General features: G+C 48.9%; 2 protein-coding genes and 1 long non-coding RNA gene across 3 annotated transcripts; 1 reads left to right on the top strand and 2 right to left on the bottom strand.

Moving 5' to 3' along the window:
* Positions 1-7,862: 7,862 nt before the first annotated feature.
* On the top strand, positions 7,863-12,553 carry LOC307075762 (hatching enzyme 1.2-like; the record flags this gene model as incomplete). The annotated part of the gene is made up of 8 exons (XM_079736457.1): positions 7,863-7,934; positions 9,964-9,967; positions 10,321-10,434; positions 10,853-11,008; positions 11,404-11,524; positions 11,797-11,975; positions 12,179-12,260; positions 12,373-12,553. The coding sequence occupies 8 exons, from the start codon at positions 7,863-7,865 to the stop codon at positions 12,551-12,553; spliced, it is 909 nt and encodes a 302-aa protein (XP_079592583.1).
* Positions 12,554-13,440: 887 nt separating this feature from the next.
* On the bottom strand, positions 13,441-14,694 carry fadd (Fas (tnfrsf6)-associated via death domain). Its single transcript, XM_079736630.1, has 2 exons — positions 14,234-14,694; positions 13,441-13,862 (listed from the first exon to the last, which is right to left on the bottom strand). Exons 1-2 carry the CDS (start codon positions 14,538-14,540, stop codon positions 13,579-13,581), a joined length of 591 nt encoding a protein of 196 aa, XP_079592756.1. The 5' UTR covers positions 14,541-14,694; the 3' UTR covers positions 13,441-13,578.
* Positions 14,695-16,563: 1,869 nt separating this feature from the next.
* On the bottom strand, positions 16,564-17,561 carry LOC307076198. The gene is made up of 3 exons (XR_013811887.1): positions 17,013-17,561; positions 16,820-16,896; positions 16,564-16,619 (listed from the first exon to the last, which is right to left on the bottom strand). It is a non-coding gene; the product is annotated as an uncharacterized lncRNA (long non-coding RNA).
* Positions 17,562-18,221: the final 660 nt, after the last annotated feature.

Raw genomic sequence — 18,221 nt, 5'->3', positions numbered from 1 at the left:
CCCCGTGACTCATAGCCAGTTCCCTCCCACTCGATCAGTAAGAGGGGAACACGAACCCATAATGTAGTCACTACACCAGCCCCCCCAGTGTTCACCTCAATATTCAAAATCCCCGCGGCGAGAAGGGCGTATGGCCCGGCCCCTACGACTGTAGGCAAAGTCAGGAGGTGCGGGAGGAGGTGTGACATCGTCCATCACATCCTCTTGTTGTGCGGGGCGGGGGGCAGCGTCGACCCGAGGGCCGCAAGCTGTAGGGGCTTGTAGGGGTTGGAGGGGGGAATGGCCACGGCGTGGCAGGGGGGGTAGGATGGGGGGGCGGCCCCTGAGCGGTGGCAGAGCCAAGTCCGGGGGCAGTTCAAGGTCCAAGTGAGCCGGTTTGAGGCGATCAACAGACACACACTCCGGCGTACCCCCCATATCAACCATGAAGCTCTTGGCTCCTGCCTCGATGACACGGAAGGGTCCGTCATAGGGAGGTCGTAGCGGAGCCCTGTGGCCGTCGTGGCGGATGAAAACGTAACCCGCAGACTGCAGCTCCGGGGGCACCCGCGAAGCAGGGACGCCATGCCGCGTGGTCGGGACCGGGGCGAAGGCCCTGGCGCCGTCCAGCAGGGAGGCGCGCTGAGTGGAGGCGGACCAGGGCTCCGTCGGCTTGGGGATGAAGTCACCAGGGACCCGCAGCGGCTGTCCGAACACCAGCTCAGCCGACGATGACCGGAGGTCCTCCTTGGGCGCCGTCCTGAGCCCCAGCATGACCCATGGCAGTTTGTCGAGCCAGTTGCTGTCCGTGAGGCTGGCCCGAAGGGCGGCCTTCATGGAGCGATGAAAGCGCTCCACAAGTCCGTTAGCCTGTGGGTGGTAGGCGGTAGTGCGGTGGAGCTTGACCCCCAGATTCTCTGCCACCGCCGCCCACAGCCCCGAAGTAAACTGCGGGCCGCGGTCAGAGGAGAGGTCAGCAGGAGTGCCGTAGTGGGAGACCCACACCGCGATGAACGCCCGGGCCAGGTCGGGGGCTGTCGTTGAGGAGAGTGGGACTGCTTCCGGCCAGCGGGTCGTCCTGTCCACCATGGTAAAGAGGTAGGTGAAGCCGTGCGAGGGGGGCAGGGGTCCCACCAGGTCCACATGACATGGTCGAACCTCCGCTCGGGCACCGCGAACTGTTCCAGGGGGGCCTTGACATGGCGATGCACCTTGGCGCGTTGACAGGCAGTGCAAGTGTCGACCCAGGACCTCACATCCCTCTTGAGCCCGTGCCAGACGAACTTCTCTGACACCAGCCGTGAGGACGGTTTCCTACCCGGGTGAGATAAGCTGTGCACCGCCTCGAAGACGGGGCGTCTCCAGTTGGCGGGGACTACTGGCCTTGGCTGACACATGGAAACGTCGCACAGGAGCTTGGCCCCTGTGTCACTGAAGAGCACCTCCTCCAGGCGCAGCCCTGTGTTCGACGACTTTAGAGCTTGGACGGAGGGGTCGGCAGCCTGATCCACAGCCATGCGGGAGTAGTCCAAGTTCAGCTGGACCGACCACCGCCCTGGAGAGACAATCGGCGACCACGTTGGACTTCCCAGCCACGTGCTGGATGAAATGTCTGTGGTGAACTCGGAGATGTAGGAGAGTTGGCGCTGCTGGCGGTCGGACCAAGGCTCCGTGGTTTTGGACATGGCGTGTGTGAGCGGCTTGTGGTCCACGTAGGCCGTAAACTTACGGCCTTCCAGCAAAAAACGGAAGTGTCTGACCGCGAGCCACAACCCGAGGAGCTCCCTGTCGAAGATGCTGTACTTGCGCTCTCTGGGAGACAGCTGGCGGCTGAAGAATGCGAGTGGCTGCCAGGCATCCCCAACCCACTGCTCGTACACCGCCCCCACGGCAAAGTCTGATGCGTCCGTGGTGAGAGCAGTGGGCGCAGAGGGTGAGGGGTGGGCCAACATGGCCGCGCGGGCCATGTTGGCCTTGGTGTCCTGGAAGGCCTTGACACGTTCCGCCGTCCAGTCGACCGGTTGTTTCAGAGCCTTGCCCTTCTGGGCCTCGTACAGTGGGTGCAGGATGTGAGTTATGTGGCGGAGGAAGCGATAGTAGAAAGTCACCATCCCGATGAACCCCTTGAGCTCGCTGACTGTGCAGGGGCGTGGGAAGGCTGCAACAGCTTCTACCTTCGAGGGTAGGGGGGTCACACCCTCCGCGGAGACCTGATGCCCGAGAAAGTCAAGGGTGTGTCGTCCGAACTCACACTTCGCCGGATTGACAATCAGCCCATGTTGGCTGAGTCGCGTGAAGAGGGTCCGGAGGTGGAACAGGTGCTCCTCTTCTGTGGTGCTCGCGACGAGGATGTCATCCAAGTAGACGAAGAGGAAGGGCAGGTCCTGGAGCACCGAGTGCATGAGGCGTTGGAAGGTCTGCGCCGCGTTCCTCAGGCCGAAGGGCATCTGCAGAAACTCGATGAGACCGAAGGGGGTGACGACGGCTGTCTTAGGGACGTCCTCTGGGTGCACCGGCACCTGATAGTACCCCCGTACCAGGTCCACCTTGGAGAAGAAGCGTTCGCCCGCCAGATGCGCCGAAAAGTCCTGGATATGCGGGACTGGGTAGCGGTCAGGCTTGGACGCGTCGTTGAGGCGGTGGTAGTCCCCACATGGGCGCCACCCACCGTCTGGCTTAGGGACGATGTGCAGGGGAGACGCCCAGGGGCTGTTCGAGCGTCGAACAATGCCCACCTGCTCCATGTGCGCGAACTCCGCCCTGGCGACGGACAGCTTCTCCGGGTTGAGGCGCCTGGCCCTGGCGTGGAGGGGAGGCCCATCGGTCTCGATGTGGTGCTCCACACCATGCTTCACCGTGGGAGCGGAGAAGGTGGGCTTAGTGAGGTCAGGGAATTCGGCGAGCAGCCGAAGGTACTGGTCGCTGTGGGCGAGTGTGTTGGACAACCCGCTGTAGATCGCCTCCCCCTGCGTACAGGCGAAGGAAGCGAAAGTCTGCGAGTTGACCAGGCGCCTGTTCCCCACGTCCACCAACAGGTTGTGGGCGCACAGAAAATCAGCGCCCAGGAGGGGAAATGTGACAGCTGCGACGACAAAATCCCAGGTAAAGCGTTGTCCACCGAAGCAAACATCCACCGCTCTAGTGCCATAGGAACGGATAGGCGTGCCGTCCGCACCCACCAACTGCGGACCGTGCTCCCCCTTCGCCACCTCCGATCCCCCTGACGGAATGATGCTCCATTGGGCACCTGTTTCACAAAGGAATCTGCGACCGGAAATGGTGTCTTTTATGAAGAGCAGCCTGTTGGTGACACCAGCGCTCAGGGCTACTACCGAACGCCTGCCCTGCCGTTTCCCGCCGGTCCAAAGGAGCAGGGCGAGCGGCATCGTTTGGCCTTGGCGCCAAAAGTGCCGTGGTAGAAACAATGGCCCGCAGCGTTACCCTGCTGGCCCGAGGGTCTGGCGTCGTCCTTCGCTCTCCTGCGACGGTCCGGCGGTGGAGCAGCCGCGAGAGCCAGCAGGTCCGGGGACCGTTGAGGCATGGCCAAGACGAACCAGTCTGCCTCCCTGGCCAGGGCGCGGGGTCCAACGATGGTGGCTTTAGCAAGCGCCATCCTGACCTGAGCTGGCAGTGTGCGCATAAACAGCTCCTTGAAGAGGATCATGGGGTCTTCTGTACCGAGCAGGTTTAGCATCCTCTCCATACGTGCAGAGGGCCTCTCGTCTCCCAAGTCCGACATGTCAAACAAGCGGCGCACCCTCTCTGCGGTGGACAGCTCAAATGTCTCCAGGAGCAGGGCCTTGAGGCTCTCATACTTGTTTGTCGCCGGGGGGGCGGACAGAAACCCCACCACACGCGCTGCGGTGGAGCTGCCTAACATAGCCACAGCATGGTTGTACCGGTCGTCGTCGTCGGTAACGTCGCTTTTGTAGAAATGTGCCTCCACTATAGTGAACCATGCAGCAGGCGTTGAGTCCCAGAACTCTGGCAGCTTAAGAGTGGGGGTGCGCACGACCTGCATCACCCTGACAGGAGACGGTGATGTCTGCCGCTGTGAACGTCTTCCTCGGGCGGACATGTTGCAGAATAGCAGTGTTAGCTTGTGCGGTTTTTGTACATGAATAAATAACAAAAACGAACGTCGGGGTCACCGATGTAGTGCCGGAGGAAAAGGAGGACGTAGGCAGCGTAATAATAACCGTTTTAATCCAAAAAAGACAGAGCAGGAACAATCACTCACAGCGCATGGCTAGAACTCGTGCAACCGCATAACCCGTCCCCCTAGACCCCCGTGACTCATAGCCAGTTCCCTCCCACTCGATCAGTAAGAGGGGAACACTAACCCATAATGTAGTCACTACACCATAGTGTTAAAAAACACACAGTTTTTATTGTGGCATCCAACAGAATGGACTAGCAGGCCTGCTATTACTACTATAATAGCAGGCCTGCCGCACCAGTTACTCAAGTTACTCAAGTGCGCATGTGCCAAGCGCAAACGCATATACACTGCAAGCAAGCACATGCGCACGAACATACACGGAAACGCACACACATACACACACAATACACACACACACACACACACACACACACACAGGTAAAGACGTTTAACGGCTCCGCCATCGACACACGGCAGGTACACACACGCACGCGCACACACCGAAGCGACACTCGCCCAGGTAAGACGTTATGTTTTTAAACACGTCGACAAATTCTGCCAGGTAACACGTTCTGTCAATAGACTTTAGAAATTGCGATAAAATAAGGGAAGAGACAATTTCTCACCTCGACCAGCAACAGCAGGTCGTTCATTTTGTCATATAAAAACCGTTAAATTCAAACATCGCACCGACCGGCATATCGACACAGAAGTCACGTGATTCTTAAAGAGACAGCGTCCCTATAACACAACGAAAACATGTCAATAACACAGTATGGTGAATTATGTCTATAGAGTCCACCACAAGACTACACTTTGTTGCTCAAATGTAATATTACCCTCCTCCTTGAGCCTCCCCAAATGCCTTTACACTTTGTTGCTCAAACATAATATTACTCTACTCCTTGAGCCTCCCAAAATGTCTTGCAATATCGATATCCCCCCCTCCCCCCTTTGGACCTGTTTTAGTTGTTTTATTTTTCCTATGTTTTGTGTGCATGCTATGTGTGACTGTAGGCTACTGCTGTTGTGGTAGAAAATAACCGAATTCTATCACTTCAACTAACTAAGAGAGCATGAGGAATCGAGGAGTCCGAATCAAGTATGACAAGAGACTTTATCGCTACCTGCGAACTAGCAACAACGAAGCCGAGTGAGGTTTGCAAAGACACTGCCGACCAAAAGATCCCGGCCTCTTTTTATTCTCACAAACAAAGCTGTTTTCCATATGGTATGACCGCCCACAGCATGCATAAAAGATAACCTTTTATGGTAAGGCCGGTCAGCAATACATTCCTTTAAGTATGTGGTCATCATCCACAGTTAATCTAAACATTAGGTGGACGTCAGTACGCCTTGGCCCCAGACTCTCTGGTGCCATGCTAGTCTCTCCTATGAATTCAGAGGTGATTTTGCTGCTTTCCACTATTAATGTATCTATATGATATATAGGCCTGATAATATTCATAGTTAATATAGAAAGTAATGGTTAATTTCTCCCATAGTGCCCGTCATGGCCAGGACACTGGAAGAGATGTTTAATCACAATGATGATTATCATTTTTCAATTAAGCAAAAGTAGTTGCCTTGCATTTTAAAATGTCAATGCAGTTTTCATCCCTGAATAACAGTAAAAGCTATTTAATAATTGATTTGCATGCATAGTATACTACACTTTCCATTGAACAATTACCCCGTTACCATAAATTGACACATTTTATAATGTAATCAAATGCTCACACACTAGCTGCTTTCACATACGTGTAAATCCTGATATTCTCCTGACTGGCCGTATGTGTGAACAACATCCTGACATTTGTACTCTGAAAATGTCCTGAATAATGCTACCCCTGAGGTAGTATTTTCTCTGTAGGAAATGTAAATTACCTTATATGTGAATAAGGAAAATTCTGTATTTCTCATACCACTTCAGTGGGCGTGTTGATGACGGTTCTGCATGTCATTGAGTGGCCCCCTAAATGATAATCAGCCTGTTGCCTTTTGTTTGCTGAGTGGTTAAAAAATATTAAAATGTTGGCACTGCTTTTAAGAGTATATTGTGGTGAACGAATGCTATGGGTTGTAAAATCATAGGCAAAATGTAATTATATTATGCGCTCAGAAATTTGTTACATTATCGACTGGGGTTTCCACATTATTGCTATGGGTTTAATTACAACTAGAGGTGGAGCGCTCGCGTGCGCAAACTCTACATAATATTCCTAAATACGTCTTAGTTAGTATACATTTAAATGAGTGTACAATCCCTTAGAATAAGGCCTTTATACCTACACAGGGAGGGGTCCTCTTACACGGAGGCCGCCAGGTTTCCGTGTCAGGAGCACAGAATGGACAACAACTCCAGATAGGCTGAGATGCTACCACAATGTAGAACAATTAACAACAATCACTATCTTACTTTCATGCTAGGACCTAAGTTGTACACACTAAATAGCTAAATACCATTTATTAATCTATCCATGAGCCTCCTCACTTGTCATTGCTGTCTTTGCTGATTTATGGTGTCGTAGACTATGAAATAATTTTGGAATAGCTAAAGGTGCCTGCAGGCCACCGTAGCTCCCCAACTTCGTTGGAAAGGCAGGGGTCAGGGGTCTATTCAAATTCGAATAGCTTTATTTTTCTGTTAGGAACTTCAGATGTGGAGGAGCAGCAGGGTGTGTCCATACCCAACATTATACAATAAACAAAAACACACACACACCATCAGCCCCGCAGAAAATAAAAATCCTTGCCTAAGCCTAATGAATAAATAGTATTCCCTCCATAGTGGAGGAGAAACAAATAAATAATTTAATCATTTAGTCAGGGATCATGGGAGGTGATCCGCCGATGGTGGAGGCCACTAAATCTACACACTGCCCCGTTAAGGCAGCCTAACGTGTGTCGGTTCAACATCGATTACCATCATCCTCCCTGATGTATTAAAGATCATTATAGGGCATTATGTCACACGTGGCTTTAGGATATTATAAGGTGATAGATGTAACAAAGAGCATCTTGTAGTTTATTGATTGTATAAACAATGTTTGCTGCTGGTGAGACACTGCTGCCAGACAATACATCTAAAGGTATACAAACATGTTAAATACTCCTAATATAACATGAAGCGGATGTAGTATTGTGTTTATTGTTTTAATGTGGTGCGTTTTCTGACCTTGATGGAAATGAGAGCCCTCCTGTAGTTAGGAAAAGTAAGAATAGTATCTCAGTGCATTAAACCCCAAATCATGGGCATGACACACATGACCAGGGTATCCTTATGTTCCCCCCTAGTGTGTACACACACATGGGCCCCGACCCAGACACACATATGTGGTGTTTCACACGGGCTGCAAGGATTCTCAGAAACAATCTAAAAATCTATTTTTGAAGGCTCCCCCAGATGTCCACATCCCACATGTGACCATATAAAACACCGTCCAGTGGCTCAGAACTCACAAACCGTGTTTCTGAACTCAAGGTAAGGCCTACTCCCTGCTCTGATCTACAGTCGGAGAAGACTTGTCCATATCGGTACCTTAAGGCCGTAACAGAAATGCATTTTGTTTTTACTGAGAGAGGGCAAATGATATTGCTTTGCGCTGCTGCACAGCATGACTTCAGTACCAGCATGAGCCTGCCAACCATCTCTCTCTATCTCTCTCTCTCTCTCTCTCTCTCTCCCTATCTCTCTCTCCACCAGAAACCTGTTGCTATGATGGTGAAGATGTCTTTGGCTGTGTTTGCTCTGCTGCTGGCATCAGCTGCTCTGGTCCAGGGGCAGACTGAGGTAGGGCACCCAGTTTTCATGTGTATTGAAGAAAGGTTGGCGTGTTTATGCTGAAACAAACACACTACAGAGACAACACAGACACAAATAACGAGTAATGGATTGATGGATGGATTTACAGTGGGGCAAAAAAGTATTTAGTCAGCCACCAATTGTGCAAGTTCTCCCACTTAAAAAGACGAGAGAGGCCTGTAATTTTCATCATAGGTAAACCTCAGCTATGAGAGACAAAATGAAAAAAAAAATCCAGAAAATCACAACTTCTGATTTTTTAAGAATTTATTTGCAAATTATGGTGGAAAATAAGTATTTGGTCACCTACAAACCAGCAAGATTTCTGGCTGTCACAGACCTGTAACTTCTTCTTTAAGAGGCTCCTCTGTCCTCCACTTGTTACCTGTATTAATGGCACCTGTTTGAACTCCTTATCAGTATAAAAGACACCTGTCCACAACCTCAAACAGTCACACTCCAAACTCCACTATGGCCAAGACCAAAGAGCTGTCAAAGGACACCAGAAACACAATTGTAGACCTGCACCAGGCTGGGAAGTCTGAATCTGCAATAGGTAAGCAGCTTGGTGTGAAGAAATCAACTGTGGGAGCAATTATTAGCAAATGGAATACATACAAGACCACTGATAATCTCCCTCGATCTGGGGCTCCACGCAAGATCTCACCCTGTGGGGTCAAAATGATCACAAGAACGGTGAACAAAAATCCCAGAACCACACGGGGGGATCTAGTGAATGACCTCCAGAGAGCTGGGACCAAAGTAACAAAGGCTACCATCACTAACACACTACGCCGCCAGGGACTCAAATCCTGCAGTGCCAGACGTGTCCCCCTGCTAAAGCCAGTGCATGTCCGGGCCCGATTGAAGTTTGCTAGAGAGCATTTGGATGATCCAGAACAGGATTGGGAGAATGTCATATGGTCAGATGAAACCAAAATATAACTTTTTTGGTAAAAACTCAACTCGTCGTGTTTAAAGGAGAAAGAATGCTGAGTTGCATCCAAAGAACACCATACCTACAGTGAAGCATGGGGGTGGAAACATCATGCTTTGGGGCTGTTTTTCTGCCAAGGGACCAGGACGTCTGATCCGTGTGACGGAAAGAATGAATGGGGCCATGTATATTGAGATTTTGAGTGAAAACCTCCTTCCATCAGCAAGGGCACTGAAGATGAAACATGGCTGGGTCTTTCAGCATGACAATGACCCCAAACACACCGCCTGGGCAACGAAGGAGTGGCTTCGTAAGAAGCATTTCAAGGTCCTGGAGTGGCCTAGCCAGTCTCCAGATCTCAACCCCATAGAAAATCTTTGGAGGGAGTTAAAAGTCTGTGTTGCCCAGCGAAGGCCCAAAAACATCACTGCTCTAGAGGAGATCTGCATGGAGGAATGGGCCAAAATACCAGCAGCAGTGTGTGAAAACCTTGTAAAGACTTACAGAAAACATTTGACCTCTGTCATTGCCAACAAAGGGCATGTAACAAAGTATTGAGATGACCTTTTGTTATTGACCAAATACTTATTTTCCACCATAATTTGCAAATAAAATCTTTAAAAATCAGACAATGTGATTTTCTAGATTTTTTTTTTCATTTTGTCTCTCATAGCTGAGGTTTACCTATGATGAAAATTACAGGCCTCTCTCATCTGTTTAAGTGGGAGAACTTGCACAATTGGTGGCTGACTAAATACTTTTTTGCCCCACTGTATATAGCGCTTTTCTAGACACTGAAAGATGCTTTACAGTGAAGGGGGGACCTCACTTACCAACCACCACCAGTGTGTTGCACCCACTTGGGTGATGCACAGCAGCCAATCTGCGCCAGAACGCTCACCACACACCAGCTTGAGGTGGAGAGTGAGGGAATGAATGAGTCAGCCAATTATACAGGAGGATGATTAGGGGGCCAGATTGAATGAGCCTGGTTGGGCCAAGAAGAGTAGAGGAGTACCTGCTATGTTTAATTAATGTTTTCATGCTCTTTCTTTTCATATCTCTCGTGGATACGTCCAGGAAGGTAAGGAAGACCCTTTGTTTACCAGCTCCCTCAAACAGAAGTCAGTGTGTCCAGTGATTTCATCTGGCATGAGAGTAGAATCAAAGTATTCGATGCCTCAACATTATGACGTTATTTGTGGTTATGAGGCCCACTTTAGTAGGAGTTAAGGTCCTCAGATTCTGTCGTAATTACATCAGCCATATAAATTAATAAGTAAATAAATAAGCCTTATTCTTGTAATACGCTGAGGAAAATGAACAAACAATAAACCAACACATATGTAGTGAATTGAGTCTTTAGACGACGTTGAGATGCTGATGTGGTTCACATTCCCGGGTTGAGACCCCATGTGCTGTGTTTGCTTTGCGCAGAGGGGGTCCGCCAAGAGGAAGTCCCTTCCCTGGGGATGTCCGTGGGAGAGCTTCTGGAGAGAGCCAACCGAGGCCGCAGTAAGATGAAAGAGAACCCCTCACTGAGCCCGGCTGGTTGGTTGAGGCAGCCTCACCTGCCCGAGTCAGACTGCTGGGTGGGGCTGCACACTTGTTGACCAATGAGAAATCAATATGCAACAGGTTAAACCGGCCATCACCACACACACTCAGGGAGAGACCTCCTGCATGGCAGCATGGGGCACCAGGTCATGGATCGTTGCAAACTTTGACAATAAATCGGGTTCCCAACACCCCCAACCCTGGTCTGGGGTGGGGGTGAGCCCAGCCACCGAGGGGGCGTGCAGAATCTGTCCTTCTTAAACTAATCTTTCAAACATTGACATAATACATTATCGACTATTACTTCAATATGCAACCAAAATCCCACTGCTCCATGAGTGGCGTTGCAGCCCCCCCAGTACCCCAGTACCCTGAGAGCTCCCTAACCCCTGTCGTCTGCGGACCCCTACAGCTCTCCGCCCTAATGAGCCCGTGGTGGTGGAGGGAGACATCGCCATCAAGTCTTTGGCGGAGAGGAACGCCGACCCCTGCACCGCGCAGGGCTGCCTGTGGAGGAAGTGGACAGACGGCCTCGTCTACATCCCCTACTACATCTCCAACCAGTACTGTGAGTGGCTGCCGCTTCTGGGATCCACTGGGATCCTTTCAGATCCTCTCAGATCCTTCTGGGATCCTTTTCCTTCATCTTTCCTTGGATGTTATTTCAGGAGCCATGCTGCTCTCTGATGCACAGTAAACTTGTTGTCTGTTTTACAATAGCAAAGAAAGATTGTGTTTGTTTATCATACAGAATTGTCAGAGAGAAAGTAAGAGAATTCAAATATCAATGTAGAAATCTTAAATAGGATAAAAAATGGGCTGGGCCCAGTCAAGCCTTTATCTTCCTCAGAACTTGGTTCCAGAATTTTTGCAGAAACTGGTCCAAGACGTTCTGCAGTACAGGATCTCTCATAACGTCCCTCCTGGACTGATGAGGTTCTGCTCCCCCTGTGTGTGCGGCAGCGGCCCGGGAGAAGGCTATCATCACCCGGGGCCTAGAGTCCTTCTCCGCCGTGTCCTGCATCCGCTTCCGGCCCACCTTCCAGAACGACGTGGAGTGGCTCAGCATCGAGTCTCAGAGCGGGTGAGAGACCAGTCGAATGCAAACACTTCGCTCAGTAAACCACCTTCAACCGATTGGAACAAATCCTCTGTTAGAGGAGCAACACATATACATGATGTCATCTTAGTGATGGAAGCCTGCAGAGGAGATCTTAGCAGCTAGTTCACTATTTGAGAGCAGACACTTAAAAACATCTGTTAGCAGGATTGAAAATGGAAAGTCCAGCGGAAACCCACCTTGTGACCTCTGACCCTGTGACCTCTAACCCCTTGCCCCCTGTGTGTTCCCTTTAGCTGCTACTCCTGGGTGGGTCGTACGGGGGGTAAGCAGGTGGTGTCCCTGGCCCGGCATGGCTGCCTCTACCATGGGACGGTCCAGCACGAGCTGCTGCACGCCCTGGGCTTCAACCACGAGCAGACGCGCTCCGACCGCGACCAGTACATCCAGGTGGCCTGGGAGAACATCATCGATGGTGAGGACCCAGTGTGTCACGCTCTTCTCCTCCTCCTAGTGTCCCGTCACGCTCTACTCCTCTTCCTCCTAGTCTCCCGTCACGCTCTCCTCCTCCTCCTCTTCCTCCTCCTCCCAGTGTCTCCTCCTCATCCTCCTCGGTTCTGTAGGGACGTTTTACTGCGTCTGTTTCCTTGAGTTGTGAATCTGCGCTCTCCTCCTTAGATATGAAATACAACTTTAACAAGATCAACACGCTGAACCAGGGCACGCCGTACGACTACGGCTCCGTGATGCAGTATGAGAGGTTAGCCCGCCTCCGGCGGCACGGCGCAATTCACATCAACTACCGTTTATTAACCAGATGGTGATTAACAACCAAAACAAACCATTCGACTCCTCCTTCTCCCACCGTGCAGGTATGCCTTCTCCAAGAACAACCGGCCCACCATGATCCCCATCCCCAATGCCAACGTGGCCTTCGGCCAGGCCCAGGAGATGAGCAAGAACGACATCATCAGAATCAACAACCTCTACAAGTGCTGTGAGTCCCCCTGTCACTCAAGTTTCAGAGCAGCGCAGGAACCCAACAGGGAGTAGCTCAGGAAGGTAGAGCAGTTCGACTTGTTACCAGAAGGTTGCTAGTTCGATCCCCACACACGTAGAGTGTTGAGGGGACCCTGAGCGAGACGCCTCACCCTGACTGCTCCTGACAAGCTGGCTGTCTCCTTCCATGGCTGACACCGCCGTCGGTGTGTGAATGTGTGTTTGGCCATAAATGTAAAATGTAAATGTATGCATGAGCAAAAGGAACACTCAACATCAAGCTTCAAAGATGCTTTTTATCAAAGTTGAAAAAACACCGCCATCACGCGTCCATTCAGAGGTTCCTCTTAATGTCTCCACAGGAACGAGGCTGTGGACATGAACTTCAGCTGAGAGCAGATCCACTCAACGTTGAGATCAAGTTGTAGGAACAATAAAGATCCTGCTTCTCAGACGTGTTGATTTATTTCACAGTAGAGGTCACATGCCCCCTGCTGGGTTCACTAGCAGGGCACGACATCAGGGGCAAACAGATCATGTCGTTTTGTAATTGAGGGAATATTACAAATATTACAGATATTTAAATGTAGGCTAATGCAACAAAACAAAACTAAAATGTTTATTGCTATTATAACGACTAGTACTTTTTTCAATTTCAATTTCAACTGATTTAACTCATAATACAAAATGCCTTGCCAGGTTTTGGACAACTTGTTTTTGTGTCTATGCTGATTTCAGACATTCACAAATATGACCGTGGTTCAAGCAATTCATAACACTCGGAATATTATGTGTGTGTGTGTGTATTTATGTATGTATGATTCATGTCTTAGTTAGCTGTCTTAAGTGATTCTAGTATATATGGAATTATTATCCTATTTTATACATTTAAGCCTAAGTGATAAAGGAGATGTTTGAATAGATAGAGATCCATCATGAGGAAAGATTTAAAGCAGACGTTTATTGCATAATTTACCGGCTGCCCTCCTCCTAACCAGTCAGTCGCTCCACCATCACATCTCCAAAACAAAACCACTGTTTGCTTTCACTGCATAAACAATCTTTTGGACGTTGCTCCATCACTGCTTACTAGCCCCACGTAGCCTCTCCTCCACCTTCTCTGCGGTGAGGTTCATCTCACATGCTTTGAGGGCGACCAGGAGGTGCTCAACCTTGGCCTCCCCCCGCTGGGCGCTCCTCCACTCCCGGACCACCTCCATCGCCATCTCCTCCAGGTCCATCTGCAGGCCCCTCCGCTCAATGTTCTTGATCTTCACCTCCGATAGGCCCAGCTTGCGGGCCAGTTTGCGCCAGCTTAACCCTAGATGGTCAGCGATCACCTCTGCGGCCAAAGTAATTTTCACTGCAGGAAGGTGAGATAAAGCGTTGCGATGAATGTACAAACAACACCTGTTTGATGCACTAGGACTGAAACATGGAGGAGCTCACCGGGTTCGAGAGGAGCCTAGATGAATGACATTTACAATTCGACAATCAGAATGTATAAAATAGGATAATAACCCCATATAAACTAGAATCACTTAAGATAATTAACCAAGGCATGAATATGTTGAAAACAAAAGTGAAGTTGAGCTCTTTACAAAACTTACAGGCGGCTTTGATTCTGTGGGAGTTGATTCTGTGTGTGTGGGTGTCACACACACACACACACACACACACACGCACACACACACACACACACACACACACACACACACACAGGGTGTAGCATACCTCCTTCTGCGTCACTAGGGTCATTGGGACCCCCAGTAGAACCAAAGTTCCCAGTAGTGAGGTGAGATAATTTATCCGACAGGTCGGTTCGACCGACTTTAGTCAGGAGATCACTCAGGAACAACGTGTTGTCGGGTTGTATTTTCTTCCGTTCGATAAGGACCTCAAATAGTTCGTATCCTTGGGAAATCTTCTCCTGACGGGCCTTCCCGATGAACCCGCAGAGGAAAATCAATTCCTTCAGTTGAGACTCGGTGAGCTGGTTAGACACCAGTAAGAGTTTTTGTTTGAAATGGTCCACCGACATCTCGACTCTTCAGCAGGAAGTTGTTCATCGGAACTTTCTGTTTATTTCCTCAACGTTAGATGTCGCTGTTCACTCCTTGTTTTTTTTTGGTTAAATTAAACTAATAAAACAAGTTTGTTTTTAGCTTTCTTTCTATCTCTGTCTTATTGGTCCGATCACCATACGGGAACCAGAGCTATAGAGAGAGAGAGTTGCGACACGCTATGATCTCGCCGACAGGGTGGTCACGTGGTTGTCACGTGGTTCATGTAAGCCTCAATAGTTCCAAACACGCCGCGCTTTCAATGTTATTCTATGGGACGACAGCAGAGATTTCAATATTGAATGGTAAATATGAATGAAAAAACAGATACAAGTATTTGTCTGACTGTTATTATTTTTTTACTGCATTATTGCTTTATTGCATATTTGTAAATGTCTGTTTTAGAGTGGTAGGTGGACAACTGAAAGCTATTAGATACGTTTTTAAGTTTTGGGGGGAAAGCTTCACGTTCGTGTTAGCATACTGGCCTAACCTTAACTTTTACCTTACATCTGTTTTTAAATCAAAGTATTCAAGATGTTCTACCATGATCATTTAAAGATATAAGCCACACAAAGTATCAAATATATTAAAGAATAACAACTCATTACGCTTGGATGAATGAAATTGTATTTTTTTATTAAACAATTAGTGTGACAACAAGAACAAGTGATTGCGATTGTGTGAACAGATTCAACAATGGACACAGCAGGGAACACTATATACTTAGGGCAAACCATTAACATATAACGTTGCAAATATACTATACTTTATGCAATTACAATACTGATAATAGCCCTGAGCAAATTCAAAATGGGTTTAGGAGGGAGGATCCTCGTTTGGTCATGAACTAACCTATTCTCAAAAGTCGGGGCATAAGTGGTTGAGGAACAGTTGTTACCCGCTCTGTGATCTTCAATGGTGTCATGATTCATTGGTTACAACTAACATTTTGTAGATAAATGGTCATACCATGGTTGGCTGTGCAGCATTTGGATGCTCCAATCGGTCCGAGAAGGGTTACCACATGTACGGCTTCCCCAAGGACCAAGAGCGCAGGAAAAAATGGATGGCAATGGTCAGCCGTCAAAACTTACTGACAGTCAGCAACAGTCACAAACTATGTAACGTAAGTAATTTTCAGATCACTTGCTAGCATTTCAAAGGGCATAATAATTGTAAGTGTAGAGAATTATGACTTTCCAAATTTCCAATGATATTTGAAGTGCAATGGAAACTGATCTTACAAGCCTACCTACAGGTACACTTTGAAAATGACCAATTCAAAGCCACAAAAGTAGTTGGGATGTTGAAGTTGAGGCCCGATGCAGTCCCAACAATTTTCATCCATCGCCCTAAACCGAAGAGGAGGAAACCCCCTTCTGTGAGGGTGCCTCTGGATACAAGTGCAACGGACCACACATATTGCGCTAAATTAAACTTCGGTATGATCCATGCAGCTAACAATATTCCCCATTTCATGTAATTCAAGGATAGACTGCACAACGAATGAGATTACCTAATTCATATTTGTACATTCAGTTTAAAAAACAACCAGAAGGCAGGGATTCTCTGAGGATTTGCACACAATGTAGATAAGACACTATTTGCCGGTAGATCCATTTATACATTTTATTGGTTTCTGATTGTGGCAGATAATTTAATTCACATTGCAGAAATGTTTCGCTTCAATTCATTTTCTTACATTGGAGATGACAGTAGTTGCAAATGCAAAGGCAAAATACATATAACAGCAACATTACCTTGTAATTTTTACAGAGATTGAGGGAGAAATTGAGGTGGATTTCAAGAGCGTTGAAAGGGACATGACAGGAGACAGAGAGAGAAATCAAGAGGCCACATTGCCAGTGGCAGGCGATTCAGTGGCAGGTGATCCAGGGGCAGGTGATCCAGGGATGTGTGTGCCGAGGGCCAGTCAGTCAGGGGTCAACAGTGAAGTAATAACTTTGCCAGGGCCAGCTGCTCCAGGGACTGCTGCTCCAGGGACCAGACTGCCAGGGACTGATGGGGCGACTGTGGAGGACCTAATAAGGCAACTAGAAAAGGAAAAATTATTCAGAAGGAGAGCAGAGAGGGCTCTTGTAAAACGAAAAAGAATCAATTTGGCACTAAGAAAGAGAAACAATTCAGTCAACAAGAATTAAAAAAAAAGTGTTTAATTCCGACCAAATTAGAGCCCTTGGACAGGAAAATAGACAAATACGGTGGGGAAAGGAGACAATTAAAAAAGCCATACAGGTTAAATTTACTGCTGGCACCACTGGTTACAAAACCCTCCAGCGAATGCATATTCCGCTGCCCAACATCCGGACGCTGCAAAGGAGGATGCAGCACGTAAAACTGGAGCCAGGAGTTTTGGGCGAAGTGTTTGAGATGCTGAGGCTGAAGGCAGGTGGTATGACGGAAATGGAGTGAGAGTGTGTGCTCACCTTAGATGAGATGTCCATTACTCCAGGCGTGGAGCTCCATTTGGGAACGGGGAGGCTATTTGGCAATGTCACACTGCCTGAGCACAAAGGACAAGCGACACATGCACTGGTGTTTATGCTGGCTGGAGTTACAACACGGTGGAAACAAGTTGTGGCTTACCACTATAGTGGCAATTCCACCAATGGAGCAGTTTACCAGCCCATCATAATCAACATTGTTGAAGCAGCGGCATGTGTAGGGCTTCATGTACTGAACATCACCACAGACATGGGGAGCCCCAATAGAGCAATGTGGAAGTCCTTTGGGGTGACCTATGACAAGCCATGGATCCAGCATCCTGTTGAGCCAAGCCAGCGCCTCCATTTCATGCCTGACGTTCCTCATCTCGTCAAGAACTTGAAGAGTGCCATTGTCCGTGGTCACATCATCACCATACCACAGGATGTGGTGGAAAAGGAGCAGCTGGCATCGAGTGAAGTCTCTGTTGCCCCCTTAAAGGATCTGGTGTCCTTCCAGGAGGGCATGGCACTTAAGCTGGCACCCAATCTGTCCAGAGGTGTCCTGGAGCCTAGCCATTTCGAAAAGATGAAGGTGAGTTCAGCAATGCACGTATTCAGCAAGTCAACAAGTGCAGCCCTGAGGTACATGGTGGAGGAGGAGCGCAGACCACAGTCCTACCTTACAACGTCATGGTTTTTGGAGAAGTTGGACCACTGGTTTGACCTCATGTCATCCCGCAATGTTGTTTGTGCCCTCAGTCATTTCAAGATGGAAGAGTATGAAAAGGCCATCAGCTTCCTCCGCGACTCGATCCATCTTTTTCGGGGCCTGAAGATCGGTCCCCAGGGCAGCTGGAAACCAGTCCAGACTGGACTGGTGATGGCCACAACAACAATTCTGGAGGTCCAGCAAGATCTGTTGAGACAAGGGCACAAATTTGTTCTCACAAGCCGGTTCACACAGGACTGCCTAGAAAATACGTTTTCTTGCATACGTCAGAGGAACTCTGTCCCGACACCTGTGGAGTTCCACTATGCACTACGGGCTGTCACTGTAGGGCAGTTCCTCTCCACAACACATACTGGCAGTTACCTGGATGATGCATCAGACCACTTGGCGGACTTCCTGGACACCCAGAACAGCAGCTGCAGTGCTTCTGAGGTTGTGAGAGTGGAGCAGCTGGTAGACCCATCACCACCTGACATGAC

This window comes from Pollachius pollachius (genome assembly GCF_949987615.1).
Source record: "Pollachius pollachius genome assembly, chromosome: 5".
Lineage (NCBI taxonomy): Eukaryota > Metazoa > Chordata > Actinopteri > Gadiformes > Gadidae > Pollachius > Pollachius pollachius.
Note: the sequence above shows the minus strand (reverse complement) of the source record. Positions and strands in the feature narration are given on the sequence as shown.